Raw genomic sequence first — 18,021 nt, 5'->3', positions numbered from 1 at the left:
TAGCACTCAACAGCCGGTCAACTCCAGACATGTGGGCAAGTCCGGCTGGGATTGGAAGGGTCCTGTCCAGATCAGCTGAACCCCACATCCCATGAGCTACATAAATGCTTATTATGAGGTTTTATGGCTGCTGCGTCCCATTATTGTGGCAACTTATAACTAATACCACAGGTAGTGAATGTTATGTGATTGTGATTGGCTTCTGGCATTCATTGAAGTCTCACTCGTGTTAATTAATTAACCTCACAAACACACAAGCTGATGTCGTATGCCAATGAACTTTGAGGATCCTATGCACAGTGTTAGGTGGTGTGGTATTAGGGTTTCAATAAATTTTCAACGAGTGAATTAAGAAAGGCCCCTGAAAAAGTTGGTCTACTGAAACTGTTGAATGGTGGTGGTGCAGAGGGGTGGGGGAATATCCTAAAGATATATATATGTATCTTTATATTTATCCATCTCCATCCTCGGTGATAGAAGTAACAAGCTGAAGACTTAGGCTCAGTATAAAAACAAAACTTTTTCATTTGTTCTCACCTCCATTTTCAACTACCTATTCAACAGGTTGCTGGAAACCAACAATGGGTTCTTTAGGAATGCTTAATGTAGATATTACTTTGAGGTAGGATGTTTAAAATGTATGTGCATTGAAATGGATTGATTTTCTTTAACAAATTATATGTTTGGGGATTTTTCTATTTCATAGATAGTTTTTACTGTTAGAATCAAGTAACAATTCTCAATGCTATTTCCCCTGGGGTGGCTTCTGAAATGGATTAAATCTACCACCAGAGTGGTAAAATCCAGTGCATATACAAAAAGTGCATTATTTAAGAGCATGAGGCTAAAAGTGGATTTGAAAGGGTAACTGACTAAATACCAATAGCACCTAAGCTATTAAAACAAAAGCTCAATAGGTTTTATGTACATATTTTTAACATCCAACATTACTTTTTTTCTATCACTAAGCCTTCTATCTGTAAAGGAAATATGATAGAGAAGAGAGGAACACAGAAAAAGAGAGAGAGTTGTATTAGTGTGTATGAGAGAAATTGCAAGAACACATCTAGATTTATCAGGATACAGGCTCTCTTTATATTTTATTTTCATAAATGTACATTCAAAGTTTGAAATCTGTCAGTGAACACTGCTGAAGAATATCAAAGTCATCTTGTGTTAAAATTACTTTTATTCAGGATGAAAAATACAACATGTAACCAGATTAGATGATAGTCTATGATTAGTTCTTTACCACATATTTCAAAAGAACTACATACTTATTTCCCCTTGTTGTTACTGCAATATATTTCTTTATATTTATTATTACTTTGAAGGTTACAATGTAGTGTTTTATGTAGCTTTTCCTTAATAGCAGATAGAGAACATGTTGCACACAATTACAGGCAGAAAAAAATTAATACATAACTTTTCAAAGTAAGGACAAGGAAGACACCAAATCTACAACTTGTAGTTCAGAGTTCAGGGAATTTTTTTTCTTTAAATAGGTACTTTTATTGGGTATGATGTGACCTGATAAAAGCTCTAGATTTTTCAGATTGCAGCGGCATAAAGCTATTTCCAATGCGATGGATGAAGATGGATCTGAGGTAGAAAGGTGGTCATGGCTTTCCTCTTATATAAAACAATTTTCTTCTTCTCAAAATATCTTTGCTGCAAATAGACACCCTTGCCCCCCAACCCACCCAACCTATTCTAAAAGAATAGGAATTTCTAACTTTAAGCCTCCTTCTGGCCAGATCCCAGTTAAAGAGAACTCAAAGTTAAAATGTCCTGATGTTTTAAAAGCATATATGCTTGAATCAAAACATATTATTTTCACTTTTTTTTGGTTTCTCTACATTTGGTAAATTACATAACATGTTTAAGCTGAATCAAATAAGTGCTGAATCAGAAGCTGAACCAAATACCTAACTGAATGCACTCAAAGGCCTAAGCCAGGGTTCCACCATCTAAGCATTAATTTCATTCTTCTTTAGAAGCAGTGACATAGGCTTTTGATGAACATTGTTCCCAAATGTAGTGATCAAATGAAGGGTAATAAAACAGCTGTTCATTCACTCAAAAGGTAAAATGAGACATTCATTGAATTTCTGTCTGCTTTCAGAAGGAAATTAACAGGGTTTCCAGAGTCATGGAAGGCTTGAGTACATATAAACAACCATAAAACTTTCTTCAAAGGGAACCAAAGACGAGCATGTGTTTCGGTATCACAATTAGGTAAAGGTCTGCTGTGTATTGAATGATGAAAATCGAGACCTGGGAACTAAGCAAAGTTGGACCAAGTTTTGTTTCTGTGTCAAAATGAAAATATGCTTAAATGGGCAACCTTTGGTAAAATGATCTTTGAGATTATTATAATCCTGTCATATAGACTGGGACATGAAATAAATAAAGAAATCAAGACCTACTTATAGATCTTATAAAGCAGGGAAATAAAAGGCAGGAGAAAAAATCCCAATAGAAATGCCAGTTAGGCCCACAGGATTTTTATTGTGGTTATCCAAGTGGTCGCTAAAGAAATAAGTGTACGATGTCAAATTAAGTTAAACAGAATACACAGAGCTGTAGCCTAACCCATAAACATAGAATATTTGATTGAAATATATGAACGTATTAATTTGGCCAAACCATGGAAACAAATAAAGAAAATCTATTTGGTCATGTGGCTGATGAATTATAAATAACCAAAACATAATGGTAAAAGAGTCAAAGAAATAAATGAAGTTATTGTACAAGGTTAATATGAAGGAATGTAAAAATGTAAAATTGTCTTCTAATTCTTTTTTGTCATGGTTATTATAAAGAAGGTATCATATTAGAAAGCCCCCACCCACTTTCCCAATACTGTATACAGTATACAAATCAGTGACAAATGTATTACCATTTCCAAATACCACTCTGTTCATTAATTTACAGTTGCATAGAAAGGGAAGAAGAAAACAATAATATATGATTACTATAAAAACAAAATATCCTTTCCTCTTTGGATAGTCAGTGTTTTACTCCCTCAGTAGAACACACAGTCAGCGCTCAACAGCATGATTCAAAGAGCCACAGAGCTTCTGATTAAATGGAACTTAAAATTGGCATTTGCTGAAAAGGGCAACCCTGTAGCTCAAGAAATGTTGGTTGGCTGGATGAATACGTCACATTGCCTGTGGGAAGGGAAAACAGCGCTGTCAGAATAACATTTACAGAAAACATTACAGGTAGCAGAGACCTCAACTCTTTAAAAAAAAAAAAGTGCCTTTTTTCAAAACCAGACAAGCCCTATTTTGCTATATTCGTTGGCAACACTTTACTCCCATGTGAGTTTTGTTCCTGGGATGAGGTGCTTTGCTCTCATCCTGAAATTACCTAGTCTGCTTTTTATCCACTCAGCTGATATAGGGGAAGTCTGGAAGACTTTTCTCTTGCCCAGGCTGGAAACCAAGTTAAAATTGAGAAGACTTGTCTTTATTTATGTATGTATGTATGTATGTATTTATTTATTTATTTATTTATTTATTTATTTACTTGTGGGAGGTACCAATGTTGAGTGAATTAGGATGGTGCAAGCACCCTGTCTCTCCCCGAGGGCCTGTGGGAGGTACCCTTGACATTTGCAACTGGTCTCAGTCCCCAGTTGGCGTCCAGGCAACAAGAACTCGAGACAGGAATTACAGTCCAAGGGTATGCAGTGGTGCCAGTTAAAGGCTCAAGGCCAATGTACGTAGGCAAGGAAGGGCAGAAATCCAGGCCACACTCAGGTGCGGCAACACCTTTTGAAGAGAAGCTCAAACCCCATGTCCTCCAACTCTCCCCTGAATGCGCCTTCCACTTGCTCGCTCTGATGGATATCTGGCTCTCCCCTGAAGACACAGCTTCAACACAGGACTATTTTTCATCCCTCACGCTCCTCAGATATTGGATAGGTCCACACTGTGTTTTTCAGGGCCCTGTCTCTCTGTTCTCCCTAAAAATACCCAGCTTTGAATCTCCCGTCATCAGACTATACCACCCACTATGCAGTCATCTTCTGGCTCCTTGGCTCCTGTCCCCTTACCTCTTGAAGAAAAAATGGCTCACTGTCACTCACTATTTTTAAATGTTCATGATTTCAAGCGCACATAGACGAATCTTCCAAAATTCTGGCCTCAGTTCCTTGAGCTCCTCTCCTCTGAGAATCCGTCCTCACCCTTCTCAGTCACTCACTCAAAGTTCCAAATCTGGACCATTGCCAATACCTGCATCCCATCCAACATTTCAGTTTCAATCATGCCACTTTCTGACAACCCACCTGCACCTTTCCAGCTTACTTCCACTAGGACCCTGACTTCACCAATCCCTTGGTGCTACAACCCACTGACTGTCTGTCTCTCATACCTAATGCATCCTCACTGCCTTTCCTACCAGACTCAGGTGCTTGTTCACTCATCATCACCCCTTTGCCTCTTCCCTTGAACTGCTGGACTCTCTTGGCCAAACCACACCTCGACTTTGGTTAATTGCAATACGTGGCCTACTCTGGCGTTGTGCTCATGAACTTGAATATCACTGAAGGGCAACACATAGCAGACAGGCCTCAGGTTAAATTCACAAGCAAGCAAATGGTGGCCTTTAATACTGCCTGGTAGTCACTCTATTTCTCTGTCCGTGTGCTGTCCTGAGCTCCAAGCAGCTACTACACATCCTCCAGTCTCTCCTCACACTCTGAGGCCTCCTCCCCATCCTTACTCTCAGCTGAAGCCCCTACTTCTGATTCACTAAGACAACAGAAGCAATCAGAGGGTCTTACCCTCTGGGATGAGGTCTTTCCTTCTCATGAGCTCTCACACCACATCCAATAATCTACTTCATATTCCTTTGTTTTCCCTCCAGTTACTAAAGATGAACCATCTGTGCTTCTCCTTAAGACCTCAGCCCCTCTTGCCATTAAGGCAGTAACACAATCAGAGGGTTCACTGTTTCAAAAAGATTCATAAACAAGTTCATTAGAGGAAATGTTCTCCAAAGATTTACTGTGGTCTTGGGACACATTATTTCTAAGAGTACCTGATAGAGAAAATACTGAAAGGCACATGGCTATAGCTGCCCACAGTCCTCAGCAGATTTTTAAATGAAAAATCAAAACCTTTTCCCCTCAAAGTAACAAAACCACCTTTGTGTACTGCCCTAGTCATTGCTTTTAAGTCCGTGTTCTGTGATAGCTACCTTAAGTAGATATCTGGGAGAACAACGTCAGCCAAATCTATCCAGGGTAATTTTACATAGTACATACGAGGCCTTTAAAAAGCTGTTTGAACACAAAAGGTCAAGCACATGGCATTCTGGGCAACTGGAAGAACTGGCTTGGGAGAGGTTCCCCTCCCCAGACTGACAAACTGTTGTACTAAATCAATTAACATGTCAAGCAAGTTTACTTACTTACATGGGGAATAAGGTAGCACTAAAATCGATGGTAGCTAATCACTTACTCCAGGTTATAATCTGTAACACTTAAACCAATCAACCCATTAACTCTTACCTGTGGCCTGCTGGGGAGATTTGCTGAAAGAGAAAACAAAAGTAATCAATTGAAGGGTGGTTCCCCCTTTCAGGCATGCAAAAGTGCTGACTGCACCATTCCTAGCTGTTAAGTGGATGTTAATAAGAAAATAAGAACAGATTTGGGGTTTTCGGTTGGTTGGTTTGTTTTTTGCCTAGATGCTTTAACAGGGCTAGTTTCCCTAGTTAGCTTCTCCTATCCCATGTGCTGTAAGACACAAAACTTCCACCAAAATATGCAAACGATATGCTGGCTCTCTCAAATAAGTACACACCAAAGCATTCAGTGAGTAATTAGTTCCTCAAAAAATCTCAAAATTTCCTATTGAAATCATGCCATGTAATTAGTTTATGTATTAGAACAGAGCAAATTCTGTACATTCTGCTGAATAGTACAGATTCTGACCAAGAGGTCATTAGGGAAATGAAGGGGCCTGAGTCTTTAGTTTCTGCCACCCTTACCCCAAAGCCTAGGAAGACATGTGATTTGCATCAAGGAAAGGTCTGACCTAGTTCTCAGCACTCAGATGTCTTCTAGGAACTTGTGCCTTCTGCGGGCTAAGTTAAGAGCATCACAGAAGTTAGAATATGGTGTCTAATTTGCCTTTGTATCTGAACAGCTCAATTTCTTCTTGGTTACAGAGGCCACAGGACAGTGGAGCTGATCCGGTGGGACCTGGGAGGGCAGCCACTAGCAAGTCTCTTCTCTAAGGCCTCTGCTTTTCATCTTTCCCTTTCACTGTGTCATCTCACAATTACTGGACTGGTATTCAACCCTGGGGAAAAGGGGGAGCTCCACCCCCCAACGATGGTAACATCTGCTCTGGGTCAGCTAAGAATTGTCCCTAATCAAACAGTATGTGACTCCTTTCATCTCTCATTTTTCTTTGCTGAGGGAAAAAAAAAAAGACATCTGTGATCACACAGTGGGTGCTTTGTGAGAAAAGAAGAGAGCAAGAAGGGCGACCTTCTTATGATGCCTAGAGGGAAAGTGGGAGCCCCAGTAGTACTGCAGGGAATGATCAGGCTAAAAAATCCTCGTCCTGCCAGCTATGTAAATTATATCAGGAAAGAAAGAGTGGACCGGGACTTCCCTGGTGGCTAAGTGGTTAAGAATCTGCCTGCCAATGCAGGGGACACGGGTTCGAGCCCTGGTTCAGGAAGATCCCACATGCTGCAGAGCAACTGAGCCTGTGTGCCACAACTACTGAGCCCACATGCTGCAACTACTGAAGCCTGCGCACCTAGAGCCCGTGCTCCGCAGCAAGAGAAGCTCCCACTCACCGCAACTAGAGAAAGCCCGTGCACAGCATCGAAGACCCAATGCAGCCAAAAATTAATCAATTAATTAATTAAAAACAAAAAAAAGAGTGGACCTCCTTACATGTACGGGAACTACACCCTCCCAAGGGAAAGCTTAGTTGCATTAGCATAAAGTATACCATAAGCAAAGTTATGCTTCTCTTCTAAGTAACAAACAGCCAGATCCAAAGAGAAATCAAATCCATTTTGCTCCAAATTAACATTTTTAACCCTGCAGCCTTTTAAATCATACTGAACAAATCATACAAAAATGTTTTAAAGAAATCAGGAAATCACTGCATTTTAGTCGGTCTTGAGGTTTTGATGAATGTCAGTCAAGCTTAATAAATATAGGAAATTCACAGTGAAAATATGCTTGTAGATAAAAAAGTTTAAAAAGTATTTGTTGGTCTATTAGCAAAAAATAATATTCAGCTTACTACTAATGTCATATATATTTGGATGACACAAAAGAAAAAAACAACACAAGATTTTACACTAAAAAAATCAGTTACAGTAGCTAGTGGAAATTTTAATCTCTTGGTTAATAGGCAACACAATTAAATTCCCTTCATTAACTCCTTGCCAGGAAGAGATGGAAAGGCTTGCCTCTCTGCTCTGAAACTCAATGTAAATAATTAAAAGAAAACTTTAAAAGCCCATAATTTAAGGATGCTATCAGGACCAATTGGGATAGTACTCCAACATAGAGGAGTTCTAAAGTGTTACGTGCAATAATACACAGACCCAGTAAGAAAAAAAAGTCATGTTTAAGTAGGCAATTCATGCAATTAGGGTTTTAGAATACAGTTTCATTTTAATTCCAAGATTGCCAGGAGTGGAAATTCACTTGTGACCATGCTAATTTTTAATTCACAAAGGATCAAAAGTCAAGATTAACATGCAGATCAATTCATTGTATGCTGGTGACAAGCAATTTTAAAGTTCTCATTAGTTACAGGGCCTCGAGGGGTTGGTTTGCCACTGGGAGGATGGACGCCAATCTGTTTTGCTTTCAAAAAAGTCCTCCAAAGGTGGTCAGTGAGCTTCGGGAATGCGAAGGCTTATTAAAATATTTGTCAGCTTGAGTAACTTAAAAGGGGCAACAAAGCAAAGGAATCCTAGAGAACCTTGTAAGTACTATCTGGAGGAAACTTCAACAACTAAACCTTCCTTCCCAATGGGAAAATGTAATCACTCACTCATTCACTCATTCAATTCAGAAATGTACTGAGCACCAAATCCATGGCAGGTGCTCATTTCTATTCTGCACCCACTTTTTAAAAAAGTTTAATAACTTTGGGCAGAATCATAAAAATGTATGTCGATTTTATAAATAAATCAATTAAGCCTTTATTTTTATTGAAAGCTGTCCCTATCTTGGAGATTTTTATATTATCAAAGCAAAGTCTAATATATAAATACCTAGAAGAGCAACCTAAACCCAAATTAATAGCAGAACTTCAGAAATAAAAAATTAATAAGATCTAAATTTAAAACGATTCTAAAATATACTAGGCATCATTTCTCATATGGATGTATTTGAGCTCTTCAAAATAACATGACTACTAATACTCATCCACAGAAAACTATAAATATTACAAATATTTGTGAATGTCCAAACTGACTATGAGAATACAGGGCCAGCATCCTGTTAAGGACTCTTGGATTTCCACAACTCACCCTCACAACAGAGAATGGACACAGGTGAGAAAGCACCAATGCAAAGTGGGAGTTTAACCTGTCATGTGGGTCCCATTGAAGATATATACTCTTCTTAGGAACCAATAATAGCTATTAATGGCTAATAAGATTCCAACCAATAGGAATTTTACACTTGCCTTTAAGGGAAGCCATAAAATGAGATGAACACACCCATCTCTTAAGATTCATTTTTGCTCTATACTTATGTTATTATTTATTTTTAATTGTATTCTCTTGTAAAATATGACATAGATCAGCCTTATACAATATCTCCATGTAAGAATATACTGTGAAAAGATTTAAGAGTAACTGCTTTAGAAAATTAAACTTTTAAAACATATCATGAATTCTTGTATAAAAATTTTAATATGGGGCTTCCTAGGTGGCACAGTGGTTAAGAATCCACCTGCCAATGTAGGGGACACGGGTTCGATCCCTGCTCCAGGAAGATCCCACATGCTGCGGAGCAACTAAGCCTGTGTGCCACAACTATTGAGCCTGTGCTTTAGAGCCCGTGAGCCACAACCATTGAGCCCATGTGCTGCAACTACTGAAGCTCACACGCCTAGAGCCCGTGCTCCACAACAAGAGAAGCCACGGCAATGAGGAGCCTGCGCACCACAACGAAGAGTAGCCCCCACTCACCACAACTAAAGAAAGCTCGCCCAGAGCAAAAAAAAAAAAAAAAAAAAATTCTAATATGGAAATTATACATTTTATATCCACTAGAAAGCACACATTTAAACAAATTTCCCATCCTAGCTCTCAATGCCAATTGACTTTTAACCTGTTCAGAAGTTTTTACTCAACTATCATAATGGATAGATAGATATTATGATAGTTGAATAAAAACTTCTAAACAGGTTTGACTTACAGAATTTGTTCTTTAATAATTATTAATGTATTTGGATGTAAGCTGAACTAAAAAGTAATTTAATTTTGAAATTCTGGCTTATAAAAACTATTATGAGGTTTTATGTAGCCATTAAGTAAAATACAATGCAGAACCCATAATCTGTATTAAATTTAACCTTGAATTATAATTAATTCAAAAATTTAATCTGTTCATCTATTATGGCTGTTATAGAGCCTGGTAAATAAATAAAAATCTGATAGCATATGGGCTTCACCTGACCCTCTGACGCTTCTGTGACACTCTACAGGGCCAAAAACCTGTGTGTGTATATGTGTGTCTGTGTGTGTGTATATGTGCGTGCGTGCGTGCGTGCATGTGTGTGTGTGTGTGTGCACGCGCATGCTTTTGGGGGGATAAGCGTGGAGGCTAACATATAGTACATATGATTCTGCAAACTTTGAGAAGTGAAAGTACAAATAATAACCTGGGAAGTTATATACTCCCAAATACAAATATATTTATGGACTTGTGGAAACTGCCACACGTCCTTCAGGCAATTACTTCTGAAAATTCAGAGAAGATTATATTTCAAGTAGCTGTTTCCACTTCCCACTAATGTTGGCATTTTGTAAACTGTAGACCAGTATAAATTGAAGCATACTTTTTAAACAAAGTCAATATATCATATTTACCTATATTCCTGATAATGTCTTTTCCCTCATTTAAAATATTTTCCCAGGAGAGGATGGAAAGGGTGCAATGAGAGTCTGTTTTATATAGATACTACATATACATGATGATATATGATATATAACTGCATGTATATACTAAAATCTTAGTGTAATAGCTGACGATTTAATCAGCTATTATAAAATTATAAATGTATTTATAAATAATCATATTTATTTAAAAGATTATTTAAAATGTAACTGTAGCATTAAGTAGTATGTATGTATATACAGTAAACTGAAACAGCAGAAGTGTTTTTGGTGAGAGTTCAGCAGAAACTGCAAGGTAGCAAGGTGCTGCAGACAAAATGTTTGGGAAAAAAAATCAATAAATAACAATCATTCTATAATTTCCTCTGGGATTTGAACTGTTGTTATTTGGTTATTTTCTGGCCCTTGGTTTTCATATGGAAAATTCACAGGGTCATAATCTGTGATGCCTTAAATTGTTTGGCCTTTATACAGTGACTATTTTATTCCACGAGAAAAGAGCTCCAAAACAAAAAAGAACCCCAGACCAAAACAACAAAAAAGAACGAAGGACAAAAAAAGAGGAAAATTTGCAAATAATCCCTTTCTACATCTGAATTTGATGACATCAGAAGACAATGTCTGAAGAGAAGAGAGGGAATTACATTAGAAAAGGCTATTTTCATACCTCATTTGGTATGCCACTAAAAGCTTTCCTTTGAAGTAATACACGTTTCTTACTCTCGCCTGCAGTGAAGAGGATAATGTCTCCTTAAAGACAGGCTTGTTTTATTTACCTCATGTTATCTCTCAGAAGGTAGACCAAAGAATCTCAAAGAGCAGGGTCGCACTGGCCCTGCCCCCAGTGATGTGATGGTATCTAGGCTGGGCTTCATTTGCTTTGTGGACATATGGAATGTTTGATTTATCTTCAAATAATATTCAATCTTGTTTCTAATATTGGTTTTTGTTATCTTACCAAAGAAGACAAAGGGCCCCATGCAGGAAAAAAGAAATGGAAGGAAAAAGCATAGCAGTCGTCTTATGATCTTTCATACTCACGGCAGCAAGACGGAAACGTACTGTTGATCTGCTCCATAACCTCTGTGAGGTCCGTGCTGGTGTCACGAGGGGGGGCCAGCAGGTCCTCCGCCACTGTGACAGCAGATAGAGAGAACAGACACTCTGAAATCAATGTCCGGTCTTCCACAAAAACCCCAATTCAGGGAGAAAATACTAGCACTGGCCTCTAAATATCAGTGTGAAAACAGTTCTCCTTACAAAGGATAATTTCAGGGGGAAATTTCAAAACCAATTTTGTATTAATTTGTGGTAATAGAATTTTACATAAGTAAAACATATTAGATGTTTCTATAGAAATAATCCATGTGCCAGCGGAAAACTCACGAGTGAAAAATAAATAATAGAGTCATATTAGTTCAATTTATTAGTTAGAATTCCATTATTTTGCATTACAAGTATTTTTTCATATGAGAAAGATACTCCATTAATTTCTTTTTCCTTCCTTCTTTTTGGAGACACAGGCTAGGTTATACTGCCACAATACTAGAGGTATTTTTTTTTTTGGCCATGCCACGGGGCGTGCGGGATCTTAGTTCCCGGAACAAGGATCGAACCCATGCCCTTGCAGTAGAAGCTCGGAGTCCTAACCACTGAATCTCCAGGGAATTCCCACTAGAGGTATTTTGTAAGATACTTTTTACTTGGATACTTTTTAGTCTATAATCAATAGCAGAATAATTCTTATTTAAAATTAAAATAATATTAATATTTTAGGTTTTCTTCTGATTAGTATAGTAAAAGACAGCCCATAAACTAATTTGGTTAAAGTATGTGGTCCTCAACAGAATTTTAGAACTTAATTTCACCAATAACAAAATGTCATTCCAGAACGCCTGGTTGACAGGGCCCTTCCTAGCAGCAGTGACTGGTCCCCACTGTGACCAATGACAGGCTGGGTGGGACTGCAGCCTCAGATGGGCATGGGAGAGGCGGCAATGTCTGCAGGAACTAGGATGGAGAAAGCAGAATACTGAGTCCCTGGCCCTGGATAGAGAAAACTGTGTTCGGTGTAATAGTCTTTAGTATTTTATTCTGAATGTGTACAAATATGAAATTTCAGAGACAGGAAATTTACTGGAGAAAAAAAATCGTTCCAAAGGCAAAGAAAAAAAAATAAATTGCTGCTTATCCCAAAAGGAAAGAGCTCTCTTTCATCTTTCATCAGAATTCAATCCACTACTACACCTTATATAAACAAGGGCTTTATAGTTTATTATTCTAAAATGTTTGCTTTTTTGGTATTGCTAAAATGGCTTTGTACTCAGCTGAGACCAAAGAGACGACAAACTCCTGTATGCCCTAAGGTACCCGGGTGTAAGAATGTTATTTAAAATGAAAAGCAAACAAACGGCAAAGCCCAGAATGGACCAGGGGAGGGAGCGGCCGAGTCTTGGGGACACCCACCTGCCTGGTGGCTCTGCGGGCCGGGGTCCGGATCCAGTGAGTAGTTCAGTGCCGACTGCTGAGGTGAAGGCCAGGGGGAGATGCCATTGATGTGGGAATCAGATTCAGGCTGGAATTACATTCAGAAGTTAGAACAGAGGAAAGATTCAAATAACAATTAAAGAAAACAGTTCCATTTCTAACTTCCCCTCCCCTATTATGGATAATTAAATCACATTCTTTGCCCTCAGTCATTTTCAACCATTTACACGTTAGCATCAGTTGGTGGGCTCACTAGCATTCCCCTGAGGACCAAGTGGTCCTTGCCTTTTGATGTGGGCACCTTGAAGAACTCACTTGGTTGTATGGCAAGATTTACCTATCAATGTCAGCGTCATCCCTCAATTGTTCTATTATTTTTATGTCAACCAAGTGAATTTAGAAACGTTTCATTCATCTTTAAAAAAGTAACACTGTTTTTCCTACAGTAAATTTATATAATTTCAAAAGTAGCTCTTTTTAATTTAAATCAATATTTAAGGACAATATTGGAGAGTGGTGAAGCGCACTCTCCAATATTGTTTTTTGTTTTTTCTTGGAGTATAGTTGATTTACAATGTTGTGTTAGTTTCTGCGGCACAGCAAAGTGAGTCAGTTACACACACACATGTATCCACTCTTTTTAAGATTCTATTCCCATATAAGTCATTACAGAGCACTGAACAGAGTTCCCTGTGTTTGAAGAGCACGATTTTCGATTCAGCTGTGTAGACAGAAACTCGGTCACTCAGAGCTGTGTAATTCTGAGAAAATTTTATAACTGTCTGCTTTTTATTTATAAAAATCTGGATTTTTTATTTACAAAGTAGGGATGGTGATCAAAGTGCCTGTGTCAGAGGGTTTTGTGAAAGAGGTGATCAATTAGTATTTCTAAAACAATGAGAACAGAATCTGACACCTAATAAATACTTCACAAAGGCAGAAGGTTTGAAATCGTGATGAATACGTTCACAAGTACATGGTCACATTAGAAAAGTGTGATCCATTGTAGAGGGAATGCAGAAGTTACAATGTTTTTGATGCTGCTTTTTCCATTAAATCTATATTAGCTGAAGTCTGGTAGTTCTGCTAGTTTTTACTATCAGAGTTGAATTTTCCATCAACTTCTGGCATTCATGCTAGGTCATTAAGAAGAGATAAGAGCTCTACAGTCTGGAATACACAGCGCCCTTTAGATATCCGATATCTCGAAAAGCATTACTGTGCAAGTCTGAAGGCTCAGGAGCCATCAGGCAGCTCTGTCTAATGGGAGGAAGAGATTAGGAGAAGGTAGGGGTGAGCAGAAGAGCCTCTGGCTCTCTTTAGAGCATCAACAGGCTATGGCAAACAAGGCTTTCAAGCACAGCTTCCTTCCACAACAATTCTACCTATGCACTAAGTCCTTAATACTAACACCTCATATTCTAAGTATGAAAGTTCAAGAGAAAAGTCATCCCTCACCCAGGCACCATTCAGGAATGTCAAATTCACAAAACTAACAACGTAGCTTTTCCAATGTACTGGAGTGGCACCAAGGTAAGAATCAAATATTCAGAGGACTCAGAGAAAGTCACCCAGGCCTTGGGGGAAGGTCTACTGATGTACAATTCCAAAGTAAACCTTCCCTGAAACAATCTCACACAAAGTCTGAAACAGTGACAGACATTCAGAAAGTATAAGGGGTGTTCCGTGGCCCGCTGTGTAGGTAATGCAAAAATTACACTGTTTCGAATGATTCTGACAAGTTAAAAGATACTGATAGCAATTGTGAAGAGATGGTTTTCTAAAATTTGAGAAAATCACTGGCAAAAAAGTTGTTTCTGCCTTTGATTCAATAACTCATTTTTGGAGAAAGGCATTCCTATTCACTGCCTAGAGGACCCATACTGTATAAGCCAGAGAAAAAGGCAAAAAGATGACATGAATGTTGATGTCAGGGATTCTTCAAGAGAGAAAAGTTCCAGGCCCATTTGCTGGGATTCTACACAATATACCTGCTGCAAAGACATCTTCACTACTAGTTCTGTAACATGACACCTATTCTTTAACTGTTAGATGTAATCAGGTACCTAAGTCTCTATAGTGTGTTGTGTCCTTATAGATGATACCATCTTGTTATATCTCATACTATCTTGTTATGGTCCGTAACAAGATTGCAGGTAAAAAGGCAGAAACTGTATCTGATGCTTCTCTTATATCCCAAAGAACAGTGTTTTTCAAAATTGCAGGTTATTACCCATTAATGAGTTATCAAATTGAATTGGTAGGTCCTGACCAGCACTAAGTAAGAAAGACAAAAGAAAAATGAGAGGGAGGGAGGGAGGGAGGAAGGAAGGGAAAAATTAAAAGTAAGAGACAGAATTTTTTAATAACAGCAATTAGTATTTTGTGTTCATCATACGTGTATGCATTCATCATAATGCAAATTATATTTTTCATTGTCAAGAAAGTTTGCAAACAACTGCCATAAAACCTGGTGCTATGTTAGGAAATAATAGCTGCAAATTAATAAACATCTGTTACTTAATTTTTTGAAAATAGCTCATTGGAAGGAGGTTTTAGCATGAAGAGTTCAGGTCACTTCCTTTCCCTTATTGTCTACAGATGTTTCTCAAATGTAGTTTATGCAGATGTATGTTATAGGCTCTTTTCCCTTAAATTATTCAGAGCTGAGATAGATTTTGGCATTCAAGAATAATGGGCACTTCAATCTTAAGCTGGGAAAACTCATTTTTTGCTGCCAGTGAGCTTATGTTTAAAGAGAGATTTCTAAGCCTGTCTACATCAACTACGGAGAGGAGAAACCAGAAGTGAGCCTCTCTACTGACTCTGGGACTGAGCCCCATGGGACCCGGGACTGGGGCGGATGGCGTGGGGACAGGTGACACCAAGTTCCGCACACTCTACCTGCTCTAGCAGCTGCCGAAGTCGGTGCAGCTGAGACTCCAGCTGCTTGTTGTGATCTTCTAAAATCTGCATCCTAGCCTCCAGCCGACCTTTGTGCTGCCTGAGGAGTTTTGCTTCTGCTATAAGTTCTGAATCCTCAGACGTGTGATGAGGAGACACAACGGAGTCTGGAGGCGAGCCGACAGGGAGGCCCCTTCTCAAGTGCTGCTCTTTCAGCTGCTCATATTCCACCTGCAGATTTCTAGTAGAGAGAAGGGAAAACTGGAATTAGTGTTGTGTATATCATCTTCTCTCCAACACTGTCCATGAGCTCCAAGTGTAGCCCATGCGACTCATTTCCTTGTAGGTAAAAACATGTATACCAATGAGATCAGCAAGCATGAATTAAACCATAGCTTTAAATAAACAAGTGTTCTAACAGACATCATCCCTGAACCCTGAAATGCAGCTGTAATCTGCAGCCAGCTGCCTAGCGTGTTAATGTCCTCTAAATCTTTGCCTTCACTGTCCTTCTTGGACAATAGTTCTGCAAAAAGAATGGGTAAGGGCCATGTTGAAGTGACTGTGAAAGAAATGCCCATCAGAAGTTTTCCCAGGGTGACACAGCTTCTCCTCCCAGGCCGAGCACACCTTTGCTCTTCCTCCAGGTCAGCAATGATCCTCTCCAGTTCTCCTCGTTCTTCCCTTTCTACCGACTTCAGGATCTGAGCTGGACTCTGGGGCTGGCTCACCGGGGACTCCCCTCCGAGCGTCTGGCAGTACTGCTGGATGAGGGCGTGCTCATCCTCCCTATGGAGACAAAGGAGATGCACACAAAGGCTCACATCTGGACCTGGATGGCTCTGGACGTAAAGGAAGTAGAAACAATGATGGTCAGGGTGGCTGAGGAGCCATGACTGCCTTAAAGCTCAATGTCCCCATGACCTCCCTTTAAAACTCTGGGAAGATATTTTTACCTAATAGTGTATGTGTACTACACACACATGCCAACATTTCATGCTTTGCCTTGGTCTAACATGTATATCTCACAAACCTTAGAAGACGTATTTTACTCAGCAGAGGATATACAACAAAGATTTTATAGGCAAAATCAATAACTGAATGCCAAAAGAGTAGGTTAAAAGACTGTTTATTAAAAGTAAACTGCTAGATGATTGAACTTGGTGTACGCTCCCCAAATAAATAAATAAAATTAAAAAAAAAAAAGTAAACTGCTATAGACTGTTTGTTTCCCCTCCCCGAAATTCATATGTTTAAACCTAATCCCCAGCGTAAAGGTGTGTGGAGGTGGGGTCTCTGGGAGGTGATTAGGTCATGAGGGTGGAGCCTCCATGAATTGGATTAGTGTCCTTATGAAAGAGACCCCAAAGCGCTCCCTTTCTCCTGCCACGTGAGGGAACTGCAAAACAACAGCTATGAACCAGGAAGGTGGGTCCTCATCAGACACTAACCCGCTGGCTCCTTGATCTTGGACTTCACAGTCTCCAGAACAATGAGAAAAAAATGTTTGTCACTTATAGGCCACCCAGTTTATAGTTTTTTGCTGTAACAGTCCCAATCAACTAGTTGACTTCACTGTCTTTAGCATGTGATTAAAAGCAATTTTATAAGGCTTTGTAACCCAAAGGATGGTAGAAGCTAATCCTTATATTCTTTCATTTAAATAACTTAGCATAAATTATAACTGTAGATATTTATAAAACATCTACAGATATTTTACCTGATATTATTAGCACATCATTTCTGGGATCAATCATTCTGCATTAAACAAGGAACTCCATTTAATTCACTTGGGTTCTCCCACTTTTCTAACTACTTGTCTAATGAACTAGATGTATTAATAATGTGGTCAAATCTAATGATTGACAGGAACAGAAGTATCACAAAATAGACAAAGTTGATGAGTTTATGCGAAAGAAATGCTTATCAGCTTATTCCAGAAGCCTGAAATCCCTTCCCTTCTTTTACCAGAGATCCAGTAAGATTTCCTTGTAAATGTGCAAATGACAGACTTCCTGGCTAATGCTACCCGGAGGGTCCTGCTATAGAAAACCTTTGGCAGATTGTACCTGATCTGTTTTGATGGTCTCTGGTAAATAAATCCTGGAATCTATGGATTTATAAGATAGGGCTTCAGAAAAACATCTTGTAAGTTATGCAGCGATCAGAGTATAAAATGGAGCTATCCCATGACTGAACCAGCTCCCTACTGTGTAAGCGAAGTGACTGCAACTTTCCTTTAAAGACCTCATCTGTTACACTGGGGTCCAAGCACATCCTAATGCAGCCAGGAGGAACCTGGTGAGTGGCACGGGCAGTCCTGGAGCTGATGAGTAATGCTTGATACTGGGTGAGATCTTTGATTCTGTGAGTCTAATTTGAAAATCCAACCCTGTGTTATCACAGTTTACTCTGATAAAGAGGGGACATGAAATTGCATCTAAGAGGTAGTGAATTCTTAGAAAAGGTGTCTCCTGAGCACTGAGATCAGAGCGATATAAA

General features: G+C 39.0%; 1 protein-coding gene across 10 annotated transcripts in view; it reads right to left on the bottom strand.

The window, feature by feature from the left end:
* Positions 1-1,080: 1,080 nt before the first annotated feature.
* Positions 1,081-18,021, bottom strand: part of UTRN (utrophin) — a 501,139-nt gene continuing 484,198 nt past the window's right edge. For 9 of the 10 annotated variants that reach the window (XM_057739402.1, XM_057739404.1, XM_057739406.1 and 6 more), the window contains 6 exons: positions 16,150-16,308; positions 15,520-15,760; positions 12,595-12,703; positions 11,170-11,262; positions 5,528-5,550; positions 1,081-3,176 (listed from right to left, as the gene is read on the bottom strand). In XM_057739402.1, the coding sequence (XP_057595385.1) occupies positions 3,168-3,176; positions 5,528-5,550; positions 11,170-11,262; positions 12,595-12,703; positions 15,520-15,760; positions 16,150-16,308 (634 nt within the window). In that variant the 3' untranslated portion in view covers positions 1,081-3,167. The remainder of the gene's footprint in view (positions 3,177-5,527; positions 5,551-11,169; positions 11,263-12,594; positions 12,704-15,519; positions 15,761-16,149; positions 16,309-18,021) is intronic. The other variant, XM_057739407.1, reaches the window with a different exon arrangement.

The sequence above is a fragment of the Hippopotamus amphibius genome, chromosome 6, assembly GCF_030028045.1.
Source record: "Hippopotamus amphibius kiboko isolate mHipAmp2 chromosome 6, mHipAmp2.hap2, whole genome shotgun sequence".
Lineage (NCBI taxonomy): Eukaryota > Metazoa > Chordata > Mammalia > Artiodactyla > Hippopotamidae > Hippopotamus > Hippopotamus amphibius.
The sequence above is the reverse complement of the archived record's forward strand: the minus strand, read 5'-3'. Positions and strand labels throughout refer to the sequence as shown.